The sequence below is a fragment of the Bactrocera neohumeralis genome, chromosome 3 (assembly GCF_024586455.1).
Source record: "Bactrocera neohumeralis isolate Rockhampton chromosome 3, APGP_CSIRO_Bneo_wtdbg2-racon-allhic-juicebox.fasta_v2, whole genome shotgun sequence".
NCBI classification, from domain to species: Eukaryota; Metazoa; Arthropoda; class Insecta; order Diptera; family Tephritidae; genus Bactrocera; species Bactrocera neohumeralis.
Genome location: NC_065920.1, coordinates 39,758,564 through 39,782,351, shown reverse-complemented (window position 1 = coordinate 39,782,351; position 23,788 = coordinate 39,758,564). Strand labels below are relative to the sequence as shown.

At 37.1% G+C, this 23,788-nt stretch overlaps 1 protein-coding gene across 3 annotated transcripts; it reads right to left on the bottom strand.

Moving 5' to 3' along the window:
• Positions 1–1,376: 1,376 nt before the first annotated feature.
• On the bottom strand, positions 1,377–22,835 carry LOC126752570 (adenylate kinase isoenzyme 5). 3 transcript variants are annotated; one of them, XM_050463481.1, is made up of 9 exons: positions 15,714–15,861; positions 6,656–6,937; positions 6,430–6,572; positions 3,547–3,729; positions 3,334–3,442; positions 2,907–3,252; positions 2,622–2,838; positions 2,320–2,484; positions 1,377–2,246 (listed from the first exon to the last, which is right to left on the bottom strand). In XM_050463481.1, exons 1-9 carry the CDS (start codon positions 15,784–15,786, stop codon positions 1,866–1,868), a joined length of 1,899 nt encoding a protein of 632 aa, XP_050319438.1. In that variant the 5' UTR covers positions 15,787–15,861; the 3' UTR covers positions 1,377–1,865. The 3 variants fall into 3 exon arrangements, with proteins under 3 accessions (XP_050319438.1, XP_050319437.1, XP_050319436.1); XM_050463480.1 differs by lacking the exon at positions 15,714–15,861 and adding an exon at positions 22,159–22,835 and having other exon boundaries at positions 2,907–3,442; XM_050463479.1 differs by having other exon boundaries at positions 2,907–3,442.
• Positions 22,836–23,788: the final 953 nt, after the last annotated feature.

Genomic DNA, 23,788 nt, shown 5'->3' with positions numbered 1-23,788 from the left:
TTTATTTGCCATTTTAAAAAATATTTCTGCTATATTATGCATATTTTTAAAACCAAAGGATAAAAACATTTAAATTTCCTAACAAATACTAAATATTCATTCAAATAATAAAATTTTATTGTGTAAACAGGTAGTAAGAGAGAGATTAAAGAGCGGATATACATTATATGTATAAGAGTACAGCCGTGGCTGTTTTGTTTCAAACGATCAATATAAATTTCGAATAGATTGCATACTTTTGGGCATCCAAAGAAAAATAATGTGCCATCAGCTTTGAATTATTATATATTAAAATAAAAAAACACACATTTTCTTTCGATCCCAATAAAGAAATCAACAACTAATGATATACCCTCTTAACTTTATAAGAAAATATCCTTGCGTTATTTATGTATGAAGTCGAAAGTCACAATACAAAAACATTTAATATTAATATTAAGAGTTCAAAGTTTAGCAGATTTTTTTTCCGTCATTTCGAGCACTTCATGACATTTAAGAAGAAAACATTTTTTAGGCGAGCCTATTTTGTATATAATATTTTACACAGTGCAAAAGCAAATAAAACTAAGACTACTAACTAATAACATATATTATGACAAAAAAGCACCAGGAAATTGTAACTAAAATGTTGCGAAATTGGTAGGACTGTCCTTAATTACTATGTAGAATACAAGGGCGATCCGGGTTGACAGATTTGTTACCGCAGCTGCTTCAATCGGTACACCTCAGTAGAAAATTGTGATTTTTACAATGGATAAAAATATCGAAAAAAATGTGTCTCAAATTTTGTATTTCTCACCAAAACTCGTGTGCAGAATCGTTGCGAATATTGAAAAAGGCTAACGATGGATCTGTTTTATCAGAATTACAAGCCAACGAGTGGTCCAAACTTTCAAAGACGATCGAGAGATTTTCAAAACATGCCTCGTTCTAGACGACCTTCGACCTCTTCAACTGATGAATATATGAGAAAATCGTCAGATGACAAGAGTGCGCGACATTCCTCACGAGTCCGTTCGAATGATTTTTGTGGATATTTTGGGTATGAAACGCGTTTTTGCTCGACTCGTCCCGATAAAGGAAAAAGAGCACCGTAAACAGGTCACTTTAGACATGCTTGATCGGGCGAGTTTATGAGTTCGACATGCAAACAAGTCAACAATCATCGGAATGAAACCCGTTTTCAGTCAATCGAAGAGATAAAACAAAATGCGCCAATTCCAATATTGAGAGCTGAAACATTCCCATGTGCCCCGAACACAAAGTTCGTAATATTTTTGTGGATCAGTTAGTTTTTATAGGTTTAATCGAAATTTATTCGGTTGCATTGAGTATGTTTATCATTAAAAAAATTCGTTGAACCCATCCACGCTTTATACTATATCCATACATATGTATATTAGTAACATCTTTTCACAGTACTATTTTAACAATGTCATCCAATCGCACCAAGGCTTTTAGGAGGCGCAATGTGAATTTAAGTAAGAATCGGGAAAGATATAAGTATGGCGCGACTGGCAAGCTCAACTAGTCGTCTGACTTACAAACAACTAGAAAGTTCTACGAGATATTAACTGTCAAATTTTTAAAATTGAAGGCTTGAAAGGAAACCAAAACTTAATTCTAAAAACCATAGAGAGTTTGGAACAAAATTGAACGAATATTGATATTTTGAGTATAAATATGGAAAGCTAAGAGGGATGTTGGGAAATTCAAAAAAATTTGTTGTAACAAGTCTAGCCACTTTTGCCAAAAAAAAGTACGACCAAAACTTTCGGGGTAACGTAAAACCTTTAAATTAATGTGGTTGAATTGCTTTGACAACGTTCATACCGGAACTAAGTGATTCCGAGTGCTTTTAGGTTTTACATATACGAGTCCACCGGGTATCTTTCGGCCTCCTGCAGCATATGTCTGAAATCAATGCCACCAGTTAAGCCTGCCATCCGTGCGTCACCATTCATCAACACTCCACCATTATTGGCAGCACTGCTATTTCGATTCTTTAAATGGCCATTCATGAGCGATACATGATGGCTTATTGTTGGCACTGCACCCGGAACATTATTCTCTAAGTCTTGTAGTATAGCGTCCGTTTGATCATGATCAACATGATTCGTCATCACAGCGGCGTCAGCCATGTTGTTCATTCCTAAGGGACCTGTTTGTTCAATACTTTGTATGTGCTGACGTATGATTTTTTCAAATTCGCGCTGCACCGATGGGCTATCCGTATCGCCATCGACCTAAATAAATATGGTAACGTCAGATTTTGTGCTGAAACATTTCTTTCTTTCATGAGACTGTTTCTGTACTTACGATTTGTAGACGACTACTATTGTCCATAGTTTTTAGCATTGGTAAGGTTTGCTCGCGGAAGAGCTCCAAACGTCGCCTGAACGAGGACACGGTATCGTCAACCCGCCCACGCCCCAGTTGTAATTTAGAGCAGTCCAGCAGCACGATTGGCGGTCGTTGTTTGTACTAGAGGAAGAAAATAAATAAAACCATTTTTACTCATTGAGCATACTGTAATTAATGACAATTATAAAATTAAGAAACTCCTGAGTAGATCCCTTTGTAAGCTGTCTTTCAACCTTAGTGACAATCGCAAAGCCCACCTTATTCTCAAAATGTTTGACTTGTTGTAAGTTTCGCGGAAAACCGTCGATCAATATGCCTTTACGATCCATCAATTGTCTTATATTCGTGTCGAGAATGTTGTTGATCGCTTTCTCTGGCACCATTTCGCCAGCGGATAGTGCCTCCTTGACGGTGTAGCTTTCCGTGTTGGCACGTGGCGCCGAGTCGGTAATAGCACGCAACAGACGTCCCAAGCTACGAATAGGTTTAAACTTTAAAAGATCACATTCACCATATAACAAACAACACACTCTCGTACTAACCTTATGTGTCCCCAGCCAGGGTTCAACCCTACGGCCTTCATACAGAGTGTCGCCTTGTTACTACCCGGCCCACCGATGACCCAAATAACTGGCGGTATGCTGTCCACATTGAGGTCCATACTTGTCGCGGCGTTTTGTTGGTTCATCACCTCAGGCTGTGTGGTGATGACTTCGGCTTCTGTCATCCGTGCCGTCGCAGCAGCTGCGTTGACACTTGAAGCAATATGCGCGCCCACGGCATTTGTTATGCTCGGATTGCCCACATGGTTGTTGTAGTGATTTCTATTCATGTTGTTGTAGTTGTTGGCAGCAAAGACAGTTGTGTTGACGTTGGCATTAGAAATGTCTGCAATATTCGCGGCTTGACTAGGTGCGGTGTCTACGCTAACTATACTGCCGGGTATATCATGTATCCCTCTGCCCATACCTGTGACTCCGTTCAGCATGGCCTCTTGGTTCTCAAGCGTGCTCAACACATCGAGTATGGCGGCCCGAAAGTCTTTGTACACTTCGGCGGGTGCACGCTCGCCATTTACCTGGAAAATGATAGAAGAAATTCTTATTTTCAAAGCACATTTTGATCGGAGGGAATTTAGACTATTTTAAAAATTGATTTTTGTCATTATTAAGAATTACTTACTGCTGTTAGCATATCACTTTGGTCGAAGTAATCTGCTACGGGCATCACATTTTTGAAGAAATTCTCTAATTCCATTTTGGCTAAGGAGAGTACGACATGACCTAATTTCGCGCCATAATCAATTTGCTTCTGCAGAACCGACTGACGCCAGGATATCAAGATCACTCCATTCACGACTTGAATCTGCAATAAATTATAAATTTCGTACTACTTGTGTTTGACCTGCCAGTAGGTGTGTGGTTGTGTGCGAGTATAGGAAAAGTAAAGTGTATACCCTGCCAGCAATTCGGTAGTCAACTACAAAAACACATTTCTAGTTAACTTTTATGAACTAACTAAAAGTAACTACAATGTAATGCATGAATGCCCCAAATGAGCGAATAGAGAATGCAGGTCAATTTAAAATTTTTTCTCATCTTTACTGTTAGTTCTTTGTAATCTCTCTTTTCGTTATTAGTAGGCTGTAGTCAAATGTCCGTGAATCAGTTGATGAATCGTGTGCAAGCAAAAGTGACACAAAATTTAAAAAGATAAAGTTTTAAATTAAAAAGAGTACAAATTCTCAATCTGATTGCTTTAAATTTTAATTTCCTTGTAAAAAGTAAAATGAGGGGTGAAGCAAAAGGCATTTGAGACGGTTAATCAAAAAGGAAAAAGATGTGTTTTCTAGTAAACTTTTGTCTAATAGTGTAGCTCAATTAGAAGCCACATTCCTCTGTTAATGCTCAGTGTCATGACGAAGGCCATATGGAAAAGTGATATTGGCAAATACTTGAGCAAAAATTTGCATATGACATAATTATGAAGTCCTTGGCTGAGCAGAAAGTGTTGACGGAAAGGCTTCTTCCCCAAGAGGTAACCAACAATAATGCATGTGCAGTTTTCCCCATAAAAAGTGTCAACGATTTACACGACTTCAACACTATTATTAGTGAGGACAATCGTGAACTCTACGTAAGTCTTAAAAATTGTGTTCCATGAATTTAATATCTTGGAAATGCATTACTATACTAAAAGTTTTTATAACTTACTTAAGAGGTTAACAGGATGAAGGCTTTGTTAAAAGGGCGCCCTTGACAGATGTTATTTCCCAAAGTGTGTGCATAGAAATCAATTTGGATGGAGTTCACGGCAAGAAGCGTTTGAAAGATTTTAAAGCTTTTTACCAAACTTTAATGGGTAAGATATACTAAAGCATATGTGTATACAAATTTCAAATAACATAGAAATATATTTTAAATATTTTAAACAGATGCTTGTCGTTACTTGGTTTCAAGACAATTCGAAAAGAGATAGGAATGCCTTGAAAATCATTAAAAAGCGGCATTTCCATGCAGAATGTATTAAAAATAAGAAGAATAAAACAGAAAATTAATACTTTATTTTTCGGCCTTTTTTAACTTGTGTAATTGATTTGTAGCTAATTTTAAAAAAGTCAACTGATAGCTTCCTACTTTAACTAATTTTTAACTAACTGCTAAGTAACCAACTTGTAGTTTTAAATAAATAGCTAATAGCTAATATATAGCCAACTAATAAGTAGCTAACTTTAAGTTAGTTGAAAAGATGCAGTGTCGGATAATTGACTACTGCCTAGGACATCGAAATTAAAATAGTCAGTTGGCTCCATGAAAAATAGTCCAAGTATCAACCGCCTCTAGTGACTTGATTAAATTAAAGAAGTTGCCGGCATAGCTTAAGTCAGACATACAAGTATACTGATCAGATGTAAAAATGTACATATAGCGGGTGGATGAAAAAATGAGAAAGTCAATTTAAAAGTACTTTAAGTGGCTTGCAGTTTTGAACTCATTTCCGATTTGTCTGGTTTAATGAAATTGATGACCCTTTGAGTTTTTTGATCAAGCTAATTAACGATATTTGAGCTTTCCACCAAGTTTGAAGAGGAGGGTATTCATTACGATAGCAGAACAGCGAAAACGCCCTTAAACCCATTAAGTAAGCGCTCGAAACCTTGACCAATTACCAAATTCATGGAACTAAATGAAAAAGAGATCAGAATTGGTGGAAACTGTTGCAAGGTTTATGAGTTTGCCATCTCCTTAAAGTTCCGTTGTTCTTTTATTGTCTAATTGGATGTTTAGCGATCTGGTGACTTTAGACAGTCGCCAATATATGGACTGCACCAAGATACTTCCTGATCGGTTTGAATCCGTGCATATCCGTTATTGCTGGATATCTGGTGAACTCATTATTATTTCTCCATATTTTAGAGAATTGTACTGGTCATTGTTAGAATAGCAACAATGCGACATAGATAAAAATATTGGGGACCATTGAGAGACGTATATGTAAAGTATGCGTGAGTAGTACGGTAAGGAGATGATCACCATGTTCTGGAGTTGACAGGAAGCAAAGGCTTCTACTTTGATCAATTATTGTACCGATACGACGCCGTATTGTGGAAAAAAGATATGGCAGAGGAATAGGTGTTCTTCCATCATAACTTCGGCTCAGAATTTCGACGAGCCAGAGTCAGTTTGCTCGTACTTGGCTATAAACTTTAGTCCCATTCATCGTATTCTTCAGGTTTGGTTCTGTTCAACTTCTCTTTGGTACCGATCTTGAAAAAATCACTCGTTGGTAGTAATTTCAATAGAATGTAGTGGACCGCCACGGAGACCTACTTTGCAGACCCCCAGACAATGTTTTATGAATGTTCGTGAAATGTTTTATGTACATAGGCATGTAAGTATATGATATGTTCTAATTTCTTCAAAGGCATAGTTAGTTCAATTATGGTAAGTTTGTGAGATGATGGATCACTTGCAGGTGTTTGCTTAGAAAAAGATTAGTAAATATAGACTGTTGTTTAATAATGCCGAATCAAAAGCGCATGCAAATCAATATCATATCACTCACCTTTTCCGAATATTCGACCACGTCGCGCATTGAGCGAGGAAATCCTGAAATTAGGTACGCTTTGGCAGCTGGAGCCATTTTCATTTCCAGCATGAGCACCTCTGTGACGGTTTTCGAGGATAGTTGCGAGAAGTCTTGCATATCTACAAACATGTATGGACGAAAATAAATATATATATCTGTGAATACAATATATACTGAGGTAGTACAGATGTTGTTCGCTTACCGTTCCCCATTGCGTATTGTTGCAACAAATCCATCATGTTTATGTGCGTCACACCGCGGCGCTCCTGCATAAATGTGTCACAATGCGTGACTTTGCCACTACCTGGGCCGCCTAAAACAAATATCACTGGCACTTTGGGCGGATCGAATTTTATTTTTCCAGCATTTTGCATGTCTATGGCGACCATGTTTCCCGTACCGATCCGTCCATTGGCACTGTTTTGATTCCGTATATGACTCCAATCGTTGCCTTGTTCGCCGGTATCTTGTGCCGCGCTGGCATCTAAAAACGAAGAGCATATTTAAATTTACAGTAGAGATTGATTGGTTGAAAAAATATCAAAGTAAATAGGTTAGGAATAAATTAGTCCAATTTTAACTTGAACTAAACCGAGAAACTATACAATGATATTGCTAAAAATAACTGCACACTTCTGTAAAGCGAAGTACAAAAACGTTATTTGCCTCCGTAAGCTCAACAGTTATTTCTCCTCAAAACTCCGCGCACACGCACTTCGACCGCATTTCTTAATACACTTCTGATTTATCGTAGCGGAAGCATAAAATTAGCTAATCGGTGCGCTGAAACCGTTTGGCTGCGCTTTTTGGTCGCCCCGCAAGCGACCGGAAGCACGCAAAATGTCGTTAGTCACACCCTAGTTTTAAGAGCTCACACGTGTACACACGTTCAAATTCCTTCGTGCTCGTGTGGCATGTTGCATGTGGTTTCAAAGTAACTTTATAATAAAACATCATTGGCTTCCTTGGCTTCCTTGGCGAAGCGTGTTGGCGTGACTTGTGCCATTTTAATCGTGATTAGTACATCGCTGTATGCAAATATACTTGCCGCCATGCTTTAAGCGTTCTTTGAGTAGCTGCAATTTGGTCTGGCTGTTTCACAATCCTGTGTAACAGGTAATGCAAATTAGAAACCTACTGTTGCTTTGGGTTGAGGGAAATGACCTGAGGAACTCAATTAACTAAGTGGAAAATTTTGATCCGCCAATCGCAAGTACGTCTGTATATACATATGTACATACATATGTTTTTAAATGTATTTGTCTACTATTTGTCGATTTATTTGTTAAATTACAATTAAGTATCGATATTTTGCTCTGAAATAGATTTTTGAAAAGTGGCCGTTAGGTGTTCTTGAAGAAAACGCGAAATAATGGATGCGTAGGACTTGTAGAACTACTTGTTCTGTCAAGTCTCCAACTAGATAACATAAAAGAAGGAAATAATATAAAATATGTACATTAATAGAAAAATATAATAAACAGGATATTTAAATTATGACCTCTTTCTCTGTCATTGCTTTTCTTCATTATGTCTGTACTCCTGCCTTCGTTTTCCTGTTTTGAATTGACATCGAATAGTCCTGTAGAGAATTGTCTCAAATAAAAATCCAAACTGTTGGAAACCTTTCTTCGAATACTCACTAAGTAATGCCAGAATATTCAGAAAATAGTCTCTAATTGAATCCCAAACCGTTAGATTTTATTTGCTACTTCTACTTTTATTTATACATACCTACATATGTATCTACTGTACGACAAATTGTAGTCGTTAGGTAAATTTTTCATTGCTTTGAATACTTTTTCCTTGAACTTATCATGTTGCAAAGTTATAGTAATACATATATTAATTATGGAAATATTAAGTTGTCAAATATCTCCCTTCCGCATTTTTGTCTTTTGAATTTTGCGGCTATGTATAAAGTGCTACAGAGCTTTACTTTATCTTACATCTTTGAAAGGCCTTAACATAACCTACAAAACGTCGCTATGCATGATTAGTTTGGATATTGCGTTCAACAGTTATAGACGTGTAAACATGGAGTTCACTAACGCCGAAATTCGCGCTATTTTAAAGTTTTCCTTTGTTAAAGGCAAATCCGCTAGAGAAACGTTCCGTGAGATTAATGTTGTTTTGGGGGATGGTACTCTATCACTTCGAACTGCGGAGGATTGGTTTCGACGATTCAGAGCGGGTGAAAACCACACCATGGATAAGCCAGACGGGGGAAGACCTGTGACGACGAATACCGATCAAATCAGGGAAAATATCGAGTTAGACTGGCATGTGGCATCTCGTGACATCGCCCAGAAGATGGGAGTTAGTCACCAAACCATTTTAAACCATCTGCAGAAGGCTGGATACAGAAAAAACCTTGATGTTTGGGTGCCGCATGATTTGACGCAAAAAACCTTCTGGACCGAATCAATCCCTGCGATATGCTGCTGAAACGGAACGAACTCGACCCACTTTTGAAGCGGTTAGTGATTGGCGACGAAAAATGGATCACATACGATAATATCAAGCGAAAACGGTCGTGGTCGAAGGCCGGTGAATCGTCCCAAACAGTGGCCAAGCCGGGATTGACGGCCAGGAAGGTTTGCTGTGTGTTTGGTGGGATTGGAAGAAAATCATCCACTATGAACTGCTCCCATATGGTCAGACGCTTAATTCTACCATCTACTGCGAACAACTGGACCGCTTGAAGCAGGCGATCGACCAGAAGCGTCCAGAATTGGCCAACAGGAAGGGTGTAGTGTTCCACCAGGACAACGCCAGACCACACACTTCGTTGCTGACTCGTCAGAAGCTACGGGAGCTCGAATGGGAGGTTTTATCGCATCCACCATATAGCCCGGACATAGCGCCAAGTGATTACCACCTGTTCCTGTTCATGGCGAACGCTCTTGTTGGTGTAAAGTTGAACTCAAAAGAGGCTTGTGAAAAGTGGCTGTCCGAGTTCTTCGCAAATAAGAAAGGGGGCTTCTACTGATTTTACTTTTTCCTTATATGCATTTAACATGGGATTTTTGCTCTTTTGCTTGAAAATGTTTATCTGAAAAAACGTTAACCTACGAATTTGAAACGAGGATATTCTAATACAAAATTCAGTGCTCCATAGAGAAGTTATAAGATGGGGGTTTTCATAAAAAAATCCTTTAAAGTTATACGCAGTTAAATTTGTACATCACATCATCATAATATGTATGTATGTATATTATACTGAGCATTCTTAAAAGTGCCTTATAAATTTTGTGTTGCTCATACGACATGGTGTACCATATAAAAATTTTATATTTTATTTATAAATAACAACACCCTAATTGTCACCCATATTGTCATAAAACATAGCATTGATTAATTCATTGCAACTAATTATTGTCCTACATATATATACACACAACAAACTTGCATATGTACACAGTCACGTCATTTCAGGGGTCAACAAATATAGAATTTATGAACGCCGACGACTGACCAAATAGACATGAGTCGTTCGATATTCGAAATGTGGGTGAGACAAGTCTGGGCAGTCGCCATGAGTAGTTCCTGCGACCTACATCAACCCAATATGTTCAACCAAATGCCATGGATTTGTTTATATTATATACAGGCATATATAAATATGTATGTATTATACGCATATACTCCATCCAATGCAAAAAAAATACTACAATATATAGACACCACCTATACAAATCGCTTTCGCCGCCATTAAGCGTGTTGGACATTCAAAGTCCTTGTATGTTCATGGGTGTTCATTGACCACGAAGCCGAAAGATATTTTCTAAATGAATAATGGCATGGAGGCACGACAATGCGCCACAACGTTCATGCAACTATTAGCAATTGTAAATTTCCATTAAATATTCTCATATGACGTAGACTGAAGTAAATACATCAAAAGAAAGCTAAATTATTTTACGTGTCTTTTTTTTAAATAAAATTTTTAAGGCAAAAAACTTGAAATTTTAAGTCGCTTGCACTTTTTTATACACGCGTACAAGTAATCGGCTTATATGGTTCACTGCTTTCATCTTTTTAAATGCCAATGAATTCTCCAAAAAAGTCATTTGAAAGTCGGGAAGAGAGAAAATTACGGGAAGGAAGTAAAAGTGAGGAATTCGGTCAGTGAGCGATAACTTTTCTTTGAGCCTCAGTAACTAATGTCAAGTAATGTATGCCCATATAAGAATGCTTTTAATGATAGTTGCGCCGTGAAGATATCTTGTCAATACAGAAGTTTTCCGTTCAAGAACTTTAATTTGATCGATAAGCTTGGGTGACAGCTATGTACAGTACAGTGATCCAATATCAGCGTTTGCGACAAATAAGCAACTTGTTAGGGAGAAAATATCTGTACAAAATTTCAGCAAAATATCTTCAAAACTATGGGACTAGTTCGTTTATATACAGACGAACAGACGGCATACCTAAATGAACTCAGCGCATCACGCTGATCATTTATATGTATTTATATATTAGGGTGCTTCAAAAAAAATTTTGGAATTTTTTTTCAACTGTCAATCCTTCCTCAAGCCAGGAAATTTTTTTTTTTGAAGTACTCTATTATATATATGTACATACTTAACAAGGTCTTTGACGTTTTTTGCTGGCTGTTACAAAATTCGTGCCGACCCAAATATAAGGGGTGTCTAGGGAACAGGAGGCTTCTAGATGATAGGGTTAGGTGTAGGTGGCAAGAACGTTGGAATAATAGTCCTAACGGCCGAGTGACCTACGAGTACATTCGGGACGTTGGGTTTGTTGAGGATAACTCCGACTTCAGATTTTGTCTGAGTCTGGGTTTTCTACTCACGGGGCATGGGCCTCTGAATGCATTTTTGCATCAGAGGCACCTAGACTATTGCGTGCGTATATTGGCAGAATGCCCGATGTACTCGGACATTAGGGATCTGGGTGGTTTAGGGATTAGCTGGACTGATGGACGATTAGATATTAGTGGTATGATCTCCACTAGTCGGAATACCGAACTGTTGGGGTCGTTTGCGAGTGAGTTGTTTCGACGCGAAGACATTTAGCTGGGAATTTAGGGTGGCCACCAGTCCAGAGCTGTATGTAAGCTCAACTGGTAATAGATTCAGCTACGAGTTCTGACCGCAGACTTAATTCTGGTACCACGGAGTTGCATTGCAACCGGGTGCCGGACCCAAAGCACGGCAGAGGTATTGGATTGGCCTCGAACCCTGCCATGGTGGTTAGTGTGTCCATTCCACACTGCCAATTGGTACTGAAAATGCTAGGCCAGGGCTGTGATGAACGCATTTAATTGACCCGCTGTGCTTTTGAGCGCCGTGGGGTGAGGCTATCGTCATCAGGTACCCACGTTAAACACACCGGGCGTTGACCTAAATTTAAAAAAGGTTTTAAAGGTGCAAATAAAGAATCATCCTTAAAAAATCTTAAAAAGGGCAAAATTTCAGAAATTCAACTTTCTTCGTACATCATCTTTTCCGCTATCACATTCTAGACATGATATGGTTATTTTGCTAAAGGGAACTTAGTACTGTTCTTATTTCAATTTCTACAGTTTTTGGGAACTTCATAGATCTCGAAAATAAAATATGTTTGTAATGAGAATAAATAATAATAAATAAATGGCAACCCTACTTAAAAGATTGGTTTACGACAAACTTTTATGAAAGAGTTAGGCTACTTAAAAAATGGTATATCTGTTAGCTTTTTAAATCCCTTCTGACTTAAAATCGTCAAATAATTGGCAACCCTATTGAAAATCATCACCCTAAATGTGCTTAGTTTGATACCAATTTCGTATTTAACCGCATATTACTAAATCTCAGAAATTTTATTGCATTTGGAATATAAACTGCTGGCAACTCCATTCAAAATTTACAAACTATAAGCATATTATCCCTCTTAAAGTAATTTTTTTACGTTAAACGTTTTTTGAACTCACATTAAATTCAAACCTTCGTCAACTATCCATTTGAAAGATTAAAAATTATAATAATTTGATTTGCCAATAGTCCTCAAAATACTTAGCTTCCAGGCAGCTTCCTTGAAACCTTTTGGATTGTGATGCTTTTTATTCTGAGAACCTGATGGAATTTTATTAATATATACAATTTGTTACCGTCGCTTGATTTTACTAACGTCAGTCTCTTCTTCTGGTACTGTTCAAACTAATGAGATCAACTACCTTATCGTACTAATTCAGTTTTCTTCACTTTAGTTTTGCTCAACAGCAACTCAGTTGGCCTTTTAAATTCGACCATTTGTTACCACGTGTTCTATATTGCCTGACCTAGAATATTAAATGATTATTATTATTGTACCTACATATACACATATACATCAAACTTTTCGGTCACACGTGGTCATATAAAATTCTCGAAGAAAATTACTGAGATTGCTGATTTTGAATGTGATACTTTCCATATTCTTGTTGCGGAAATGTCAATAATTTAGTTTAGCTACACCACATATTATTAAGTTGATGAATGACCGCTTTCAGCAGCAATCAAAAAGTCTATTTGCATATGTACGTGCGTATATTTGAATATACTATATACTTCTGCTCAAATCAAACACTGTTTTGGTACCAAAAGATGCGAAAGTATTATTCCTATGTTAATAAAAATATATTTCTACGCACTTTATACCATTCTCATATCCTCGCAATTATTGTCTTAAACTACTGTTGTTGTTTTCGAGTTTGCAACAGTGCTTACAGGGTTTGTCCGGAAAGTAAAAGGACTGAATCGATTTAAAAAAAAAATATTGAACCAATTGTTACAATTCTTTAAAAACTTTCAAAATAGGCTCCTTCTCCGTCGATGCAGCGCTGCCAGTGCGATTTCCAAGCATTGAAGGCGTAACGGAAAGCATTCTCCGGAATAGCGGTGAGAGCCGAGGTGCATGTTGCTTGGATCCTTTTTCATCCGCCTTTTCAGGCAAATTCATGGTGGACGTTGCCTTTGATGTCAAAAAAGACAATGAGCATCGTTTTCCCTTTGGATTTGCTCGTTCATCAGCGACCTCTTTCCGGCCCTCCAAAAAGGCCTGTTGCACCGAAACACACCTCTTCTTGCTAAAACAAGGTAAGCCGCCTTGATCATATCTCTCGTAAACGTCTCTGTCGCAGATTTACCGAGTTTCACACAGAATTTAATCGGCTTTCACCACTCACAGAAACTCGTCGGGCGAAAATGTTTGTCCTGACTCACCAGATGCTCGGAGACAACTGACCAGCCGCTCGTTCCTAGCTATGAACGCCCTCTACCGAATCCAGTCGGTGCGCGCACGCTCCGAAGTACAGTCGCGGCGGAAGAAAATCGGTCCTATTACTTTTCGGACAAACGCTGTACTCAGAGACAAATTATCCGATCACTATCAAAATTATTCTGCATATTTTGTGTATATGTATATAATATATAGTAGTTCTTCATACAACCTACCAGTTTTTTGATCGAAATCGACAGGATTTTGTTAGCTTATAAGACAGCGAACAAACTACAAGCATTTAAGAATTCATTTATTCTTGTTCACGATCTCCAAGAAGAGTCAATGCTTTCTCAAAACAAATACAAAACTAAAGCTAATATATGTTTAAGTTTAAAAATACTTAAACTTTATATGATTTTTTAAAGAATATATTCTCTCGAGTGTTCATAACTGTATCAATTTCTAATTATTCAATTCTGAAATTATGTGCAATTATAGCACGAGTAATAACGGCCTTGCAAACAAGAGCTTCATGAATAACATACTTAGTTATTGTGGTGACAACAGTAGAAAAGTGGCCACGTGAAAAATATGTCAATTAATTGGTCCCATAGGGAAAATCAATATAATTTCTTTTGTACTGCAGAGCAGAAGTATGTGTTTGTGTTTAAATAAATTCGATATCAGTGAGTTCATATGTACTTATATACACACATATACATTTTCCTTTGTACAAATATTTGGAAATTTATGTATTTTATATGTAAGTGTCCCTAATGGTGGGAATTTTCTGAGAATTTTGCTTTTTTGCCCAAATAAGTACATTTTGACTTTCTAATACAAGTATTTTGGCTTGGTCTTCGGTTTTGAACTTGTACAGAATCACTTTATCGTGCCTCTCCTGGTATTGAGGTTATTAGCAACCCAAGTACCTTGTTTCCGAATCATTCCCAGTGCATGTAGTCGCTTTCAAATGGCTTGGCGGGTGGTTTCCAATCCTGAAGCAATTTCTTCATGCGTTTGACACGGATTCTCATGTTGTCAAATCCACAACATAATGAATCATATTAATGTGTCTCAGCTCGAAAATTTTTCATCAATAATTGTTTTTGATTGTGGCATTTTTATAATGAGTATATAAAAATGTCACGTGAAAATCTTATTCACATTTAGAAGTTATTAGCATTTGGTCTAAACTTGTCGATTTTCCAAAGCTATAATGTTATAAACTTAGTTCCTTGACAAATCGAATTAAGCAGAAAAATCCATGATCCATGAGGAATTAAACATAGTTTTTTCATTTCCTAATAGAGAAGAATGGACCAATGGTTCTGTGATGGACAGTTCCAAAGACGAAATCTACATATCCAACGACGGATCAAAGCGTGAAATGGAAACACAAGCGGGCTTCTTCTATAGTAATTTACACACAGAAGGTAACTTTAAACTAAATACATAAAATGCAGCTCTAGGTGCCCTAGACCATTTAGCTTATATAAGGGTTATTTGAATCAATGGTGGTTTTGATGGTGGTCAAACCAAAGTGCTACTACTTTTATGCAAGAGAGAACTTCTAACATTGTAGGAGTTATCGCAGGGCACCTACCGGCTAGATCCCACCTTCCTAAAATTGGAAAAAGGATGCGGCGGAATGCAGAGTAGCTACAGAGGATCGCTTTGCGAATGCCCAGCCTTCAGCTCTTTGAAACGGGATATACATATTCCATGGCTACGCTCCAACTTAAGAGACATTGGGCAGTTGGATAGAAACAAATTTGATATTTTACCAAATCCACTGAGTTGATCGATACGGCTTAATTGGTTACGACTGTGTTCCACAAAGAGGTTAGTTTTATTAGCAAATAATTTTGAAATCATTATTTCTCACTTATTTCTTGCATTAACTTCTAGACGTTAAATACTTGTTTATTCTACGTATTATTCGATCTAAGTGCTATTCATAAATATTTTGTAAAGTTGTTCAGTTAAATAATTAAATATAAATGCATATACGAGAAACGATATGCCTAAACGAGATCAGGGACTTTTGTTACCTGGATGTGGCTTATCATAAACAGACTTGCGATCACGTTGAAACTCGGTTAACCAATTTTTGACGGTTGCCATCGAAGTAAAAGGGCTCAAAATCAAAAATCAAATCTCCAATCGATACTCTTAAAATCCGCGAACACGTCTGCTTCCACACGTGGTCAACACAGAACTACGATTCCGATTCGGCTGCTTCGATTTTGACAGCAGCTGTCTTCTTCTTTCTTGGACATACAAGGTGCGCAACGCGAACATCAAAGCTGGCGTTTGTTGCACGATAATGCGCAGTCTCATCGATCGACGCTTATGACCGATTATTTGACCAAAAATCACATTTTAACCATTAACCACTCCTCGTATTCACCTGATATGGCACCGTGCGACCCCATGTAACCAACAAGCTTTATATACCTGAAGGTAGTTCCCTGGCTTTAATGCAAGTTGCAAGAGTGTGAAATGTTCGGTTATAGCCAAACTTAGCGTTTCCTTACTTGTTCTTGTTTTGGATTTGTTTTACCAAATCCTTTTGGACCTTCCCACAGTTGGAGTTCCGTAAAATTTTTCTCCTTAACAGCACAATTGTCAATATGGGGCATTCAAATATGAATAAATAGTTAAATATTTGCATATTAGCATACAAAACTACATACAAACACACACACACACACAAGTTTAAGCGCATTCATGTTAGAGAGCAGTTAACACATAATTACCATGGCACGCATGCTCGACTAAGTTGTGCAAATATACAAATATCTATAAAATATGAAAGTTAAATATGGGTTTATGGTAATTTACAGTGTCCGTTCAACCGCACTCACTGGCATTGGCAGTGACATTACGCTATTGAAGTTAGGTCAATATTGAATGCTTTTATGTATCGCGAATTGAAAATTTCTCTTTAAATAATAAAATAAAATGCAGGAATGGAAACATTGTCGCAGTCTGAATATTTAATAAACAATCGTCGTTAATAGATAGTTAAGAATAGTAGACCTGCCATAATCATGCAGTGCTTTCCCTCCCCCTACTACAACTGGGTTGGTCAGTCGACTGATGACTGTGTCCCTGCGAAGAGAGGGATGCACCAGTTAAACGGTTTTGTTGTATGCCAGTCTATGTGGTTTACAATGACTCTATCGTTCTGGAACTTATGAACTTGTGTCGTCACAAACACATCTATATACCTGTTGACAATTGCAAATGCCGCTCATACGCCCACGCTTATAGCAATTATTCTATTTCGTTCTAGATAATATTTCCACGGATTACGCCTTTAATACAATTTCCATAGGTTGGTAACATTTAAGATTTTTTTTATATTTTGTATTTTGTATGTTCAAAAATATATGCAAAAGCGCTAAGAAAAGCATTATCTTGATATCTGCCAGCCAGACGTAAAAACTTTTCAAATTGATATATCGAAATATATATACATATGTATGTACATAGATGATATCAATACCAGTTCACATTTAGCATACAGAAAAAGCCTTCAGCACCATGGAGGCGACTATTCACAACAGAACAACAGAACTCAAAATTTGGCCGTCGACTAACAGGAAAGATTTTGACGTTAACGGATACGTACATAAGCAAACATATCTTAAACGAATCTTTCTTATATCCCGAATTATATAAAGAAAGTGTTCAAACATTGGTGCAAAATTTTAAGCCACAAATACATTATATATGTATATTATATTTTGTATACAGTTGAGGTAACATAACGATTAATTAAACATTAGCTACTGTTGCCAGATGTACTACTACGAGCAAAAAATAGTAAGACTTTGTTCATAAATTGAAAATTCTTAATTTATTCTTCAAAATCTATGTCATCCCACTCAAAGTAATCTCATTTGGCCCCAAAACACTTGTGTCAATGTTTTTTCCAATCCTTGAAACAGTTGCTAAATGCAATTTCCGGAATAGCCTTCCATGCACGTAGCGATTCATGTTTAATGCTTCAATTGACTCAAAACGGTTTCCTCGGAGCGCTCGTTTCAGTTTGCTGAATAGCCAGATGCCACTCGGAGATAAATCAAGTGAATACGACCTACTGTGACGTATTTTTATACCCTGAACAGGGTATATTAAGTTTGTCACGAAGTTTGTAACACCCAGAAGGAAGCGTCGGAGAACCTATAAAGTATATACATATATAAATGATTAGTATGTTTAGCTGAGTCGATTTAGCCATGTTCATCTGTCTGTCTGTCCGTCCGTCCGTCCGTCTGTCTGTATATATACGAACTAGTCCCTCAGTTTTTAAGATATCGTTTTGAAATTTTGCCTACGTCATTTTCTCTTCAAAAAGCTGCTCATTTGTCGGAACGGCCGATATCGGACCACTATAACATATAGCTGCCATATAAACTGAACGATCGGAATCAAGTTCTTGTATGGAAAACTTTCACATTTGACAACGTATCTTCACGAAATTTAGTATGAGTTATTGTTTATAAAAATAATGTAATATCTAAAGAAATTGTTCAGATCGGCTTACTATAGCATATAGCTGCCATACAAACTGAATGATCGGAATCAAATGCTGGTATGGAAAACTTTTGCATTTGACAAGATATATTTACGAAATTTGGTATAAATTATTTTCTAAGGCACCAATGTAATCTGTGAAGGGTATATTAGCTTCGGTGCAGCCGAAGTTAACGTTTTTTCTTGTTTTTAGTTTGTTTTATTGTTATGCTCCTTTGTAACAAACTCCTTTAAACATCTACTGCGTTCTTCGATACTTATAATATATGTTCCGTAGGAAATTTAGCAAACCGCTGGCATATGGTTGATTCGTCTGACGCAGATCCTTCATAATACAATGAGCTTACTTTTTGGCAACAGCAGCATTTTGTACACAACAAAATTGTGTTTAATTTTAATCGGACATGCCAAATATTACGTTACTCAAAAACTACATATATACGGATAGTATATATGTATCTCATGAACCGATAGTTGTAAAATGGACCATGTGTCAGTGGAAGATTAATCTCCGCATTTAATTCTTCATCACACAGTATAGATCGGAATACATACATATGTACTATACATTTATGTGTGATTATCTTCAAATATAGAAATGAATCGCAGGATGTGCGCTTAGCAATAAATCAACAACGTCTGGACCAATTCTTTTTTTAAAATGTTCGTTGAGGTTCAAGGATGGCAAGAAAAATTCGAATAATTGCCGCAAACCCTCTAAAAACAGCCCTTTTTTTCCCATACAAACGAATGAATGTTTGTTTGTTAGTAACGCTGAGAGAACGACCAATCTTGATGAAATTTTCAGATGTTCCAAAAAGTAACTTTTTTCCATACAAACTTTTTTCAATTTTTGTTTCTTTTGTTTTTCAATATTTTGATTTGCAAATTATTTGAATGGTTCAATTTCATCGCTTTCTTTTTTATTCCGGCTATTCAAAAAAAAAATTATTGAAAATTATTCAGTGAAAACTTTATATGAGTTTCAGACTGAAATTTGTTACGAAGCCACGAAGAGGTCGCGCTAATATCGGTCGGCGTTCTTTTTGGCATCAACGTATGGCACACCAAGGCACATGAACGAGTACTCCCAGGATGACATATGTACGTGTGGAATTATGAATCGCGGTCAATCAGCAAGCGATCGTCACGATGTCACAGCACGACTTTTCAAACAACAGCTACGATGTTTGATGGACTTTATCTTGACGCAACGTATGTATATATGGTGCTGTTAGATGCTGGATGTACTCAGTTGAGTGGCAAAAAAGAGGCTTGCCGCAAACACAGATTCGTCTTTGGATGGTGGATGGTGGTTACACCAGATCAAATTGATGAAATCATTTCTGCTGAAATTTCTGATGCAGAGAAAGATCCAGTATTATACGAAGTGCTGAAAACCAATATGGTACGTGGACCTTGCGGACTCCACAAATGCACGAAACACTATCCACGTGCTTTTCTTTCGGAAACACAAACTAGAAATGATGGATATCCACTCTATCGGCGTCGCTCACCAGACGAGAATGGCAGAACATTCAGCATTCAATTTAGAATAGTGAATATCGAAGTAGACAACACACGGATCGTACTATATTCACCATCATTGTCTAATTCACATTCAAAACTCATATCAATGTTGAGTATTGCAGTTTGGTGCAATCGATAAAATACGTTTGTAATTATGTCACCAAAGGAAGCAACATGGCGGTTTTAGGATATTTACTTTTGCAATTCATGAACGTTTTCCGACTGTTGTGCGTCTCGCAGTTAATTTGGAGAGTGTATTTCAACCCAGAGAATACAGTACAGCCAGTGGAAACACCGCCAGCAACAAAATTAACATTTACGAGTTTTTTTCTCAACTTTTGTCAGTCATCCGTTTGTGAGAACATTGCTCCATTCGAAAATACCTTTATATTATATCAGGAATGCATCGTCGAAGAAATAGTTGCGCAGAAAGCAAGGCCAACCAGTAGATGGACATCCAGGTGTGTTATCAACTACTGCATTTGGACGAATTTACACAATCCACCCGAAAATCGACGATTGCTTCTACCTTCGGTTGCTATTGATTAATGTGCGCGGTTCAACTTTATTTGAGTCATTGCGTACTGTGAATGGTACGGTGTGTGCAAGTTTTGCAGAAGTAAGCCAGCAATTACAATTGCTGGAACATGTTAATCACTGGAATGAAAATGAAGTTCGCACACTTTTCGCGATAAACATTTCGACATATTAGCCTTCAAATCCGCGTCAATTATGGGATACGAACAAAAATGACGTTGCCGAAGACTTTTTACATCGTCTTCTCTAAAAATTGGAAATGGTACAATTCCGGTTGATACTTCCAGTGGTTTGATATCAATTCCATCTTCTCTTTATCAATTCACGAAAGATGAACTCATCACGAATGTTCGGACATTGGCCAAATTATCGTAACTACGATTCCTTAAGTGCACGCGCAATGTTAGCTGTCAAAAATACCGATGTTGTTGACTTAAACTGGAAGATTCAAAGTCAAATTCCGGGAGACTTGCGCTCATACAAATCGATCGATCGTCTTGACAATGCAGACTAAGCCGTGAATTATCCAGTGGAATTTCTAAATTCTTTGGAGGAATTTGGTATGCCGCCGCTTCATTTGCGTCTCAAAGTTGATTCTGTCTTTAAATATTATGTTTCGCAATCTTCATGCGCCCAAACTACTAACGAATACAATGGAGCAAAATTCTTGATTCTACGAACTCCTTTGAATTTCAACGATTTGCCATTTCAGTTCGAATGTATTCCGTTTCCAGTGAAAATTGCATTTGAGATGACAATCAACAGGACACAAGAATAGTCGCATGGTGTGAGGCATAAATTTGGAAATGCTATGCGTTCTCACGAGTTGTAAAACCATCATTTCTGTACACCGGAACAGAAACCAAAAAAATGTTGTTTATCAAGCTGCGTTACATTGAAAAAAAAAAAAAAAATGAAATGATAAATTTAGCTTCCTTTTCATTTCAAAACACATAATTTCACGCAGGACAACGGCTGCGGGGTGAGCTAGTATAATATATGTATATTCACTTATTTTTTTTAATAAATGTGAAAGAAATCTGTGTATTCTTCTATCTTTTGAAAGCTTCTGCAATAGTCATTGTTTGGTGCTCCCAGTCTGCTGGGCTGTCTGCCAATTAGATAGTGACATGTTATATTACATATACATACGTATATCTGCAAGTAGCCAGAGGCCTTTAAATGTCCTCTTTTTCTCAGTCTAATTATTGGAGGTTGTCTGGTCTGGCTGGTAAATCTGCTTCACAGTTATCCCACAGGACATCATTACGTATCGGAACCCATGAAATAGGAGATTACAAGAAGATCCACTAAGAGATCAAGACATTCTTTCACTATCTTTATGAAACCCTAAGAGACTGAACAAGAAAGCTTTCTTTAATTGCTGTGATCTCCGCTTCAAGGACAACGCAGTGATCTGGTAGACCGAAGGCGATTCGGTATCTCATTTTGTTTAAAAGACACCACGTCCGTCTCTTTTATTTACATATGCTTATCCCCGTGTCCCTGTCCACCTCACCCCATTCCCGCTCTTCTTAGGGAATTCCTTCAGTATAAGGGCTAACTTTGCTGCCAGTTACTTACAGAATACGTCTGGGGGTACTAGATGTAAAAATAAATATGTTAGCGTCAGAAAACATTCCTCGAATAATTTTGTGGACTGCTGCCGATTTCAGAAGCTTTAGCTTGAACAGAAGTATTTTTAAATATCTAAGACTAACAGAAGTTAAAGTACCTGTTTACTAATAAACAATGCAAAAAAAATCAGTAATGGTAAAACTAGAACGTAATTAGTACGATTAATCCCAAAAAACTGTTAGATGCTTACGTGGATTAATAAACTTCCCGATAATTCACTAATTCTACAATGAAAACTTAACTCACCTGTGTCTAAACAAATACCCATTATCCATTCGGTAGCCAGTATAGCGGAATCGGCGCTATTTTCGCTGGTTGTTAGTTGCCTTTAGGTGGGCGAACGGAGGTTAAAACGAACAGAAGAAAATTTATTGTCACTGGTGCACTATTATAAATGTCGATTTCTTTGCGGCGCCACAATTTAGTAGCGTCAAATTATTATGGACTTAATTTACGCCTAATTATACCGGTTACAATGCGAAATGATTTCACTTTCACCGCAAATAATAATCTCATAATTCATTACAATGCAAGTTTTATCAGCAAAATATTTGTGTACGCTCGGTCGGCTATTAACTTGGCCCATGATGAGCTGAAGAAATTACCGTTATTTAGGTATTAGTTAGGTAAGTAGTTAAAATTCTTTAGGATTCGTAAAAAACACAGGCATTCCATATATGCATTTTTTGCACTTTCATTCCAATCACTTAAACACACATATTCTGGTGAAATATTATTTTCAAAAATCCAGCTCTCGCATTTGTACTTTGAGGTTAGATAAGTGTGTATGTATATGCTTTGTTTTTCTTTTTCTATTCACCTATTTATTTTGAATCACTTTTGATCAGATTAAACTTATCACGCAATGCGTAGACCGCTTGTGGCACGTTTTACATGTTGCACGCTCGAAATCGAACTGAATTTTCACAATGACAAATGGCGGAGTTTTAACTTTCCGGTCATCGTGTGACTCGAACAGTTAGTCCTTCCACGAGCTCTACCAACTGACAAGTAATACACACATACTCGTACAATTATTCGTGGAAATCGTGGAAGTTGTTAGACATACAAGTACGATGTATTTCTAGCCCTAATACATACAGTGGGCCATTGGAATGTGTTAGGGGCAGTTCAGAATTTAAACTTTTAGATCTCAGTAACATCAAACAAACTAAGTGATTTTGGCTTTGAAAACAGTGACTGTAAAATTCAAAATCAACATGTTTACCTGGTAGATCCTATTGGAAAATATGTTCAACAGAGAGGTAGACTGTCGAAGTTCTATTCTTGATCTATTTGGAGGAAGCGAACGCCTGATTGACAAAATCACAAAATTTAAATGATAAACTTTTACCGTGTGCTACGGATTTAACTTGCAGCGACTTTTTTTCGTTCATAGATCTTATGAGATTGCTCGCTTAAAAGAAATCACTGACTGAGAGCTATTCTAAAGCAAAAAAATAATGTACTACAACAAATGTATCGAATTAAGAAAATTCAAGTTCAAATGTTTCAAATGATTCAATAAAGTAGAATTAAACACGTGATTCGAGAACAACTAAACCATTTGCTCTTCTGCCCAATAAGCGGTTAATTTGTCGAAACGATAATTGGCTTAGAAACAAATCAATGAAAATCAAGTTCTTGTATGAAATACTTTTTTATTTGACACGATTTCTTTAGGCATAAATTGTTATCCCATAAAAAATTGTTTAATTCGGACCCAGCATATAGCTGGAATACAAACTGTGCGATTAAAATGAAGTTCTTATATGGAAAATTTACTTTTTATTACTGTCGAAGCCAATGCTAAAATCTATAAAGATAATCTTTGAACATATTTTTCAGATCGAACCAATACAGCATTAAGCACATA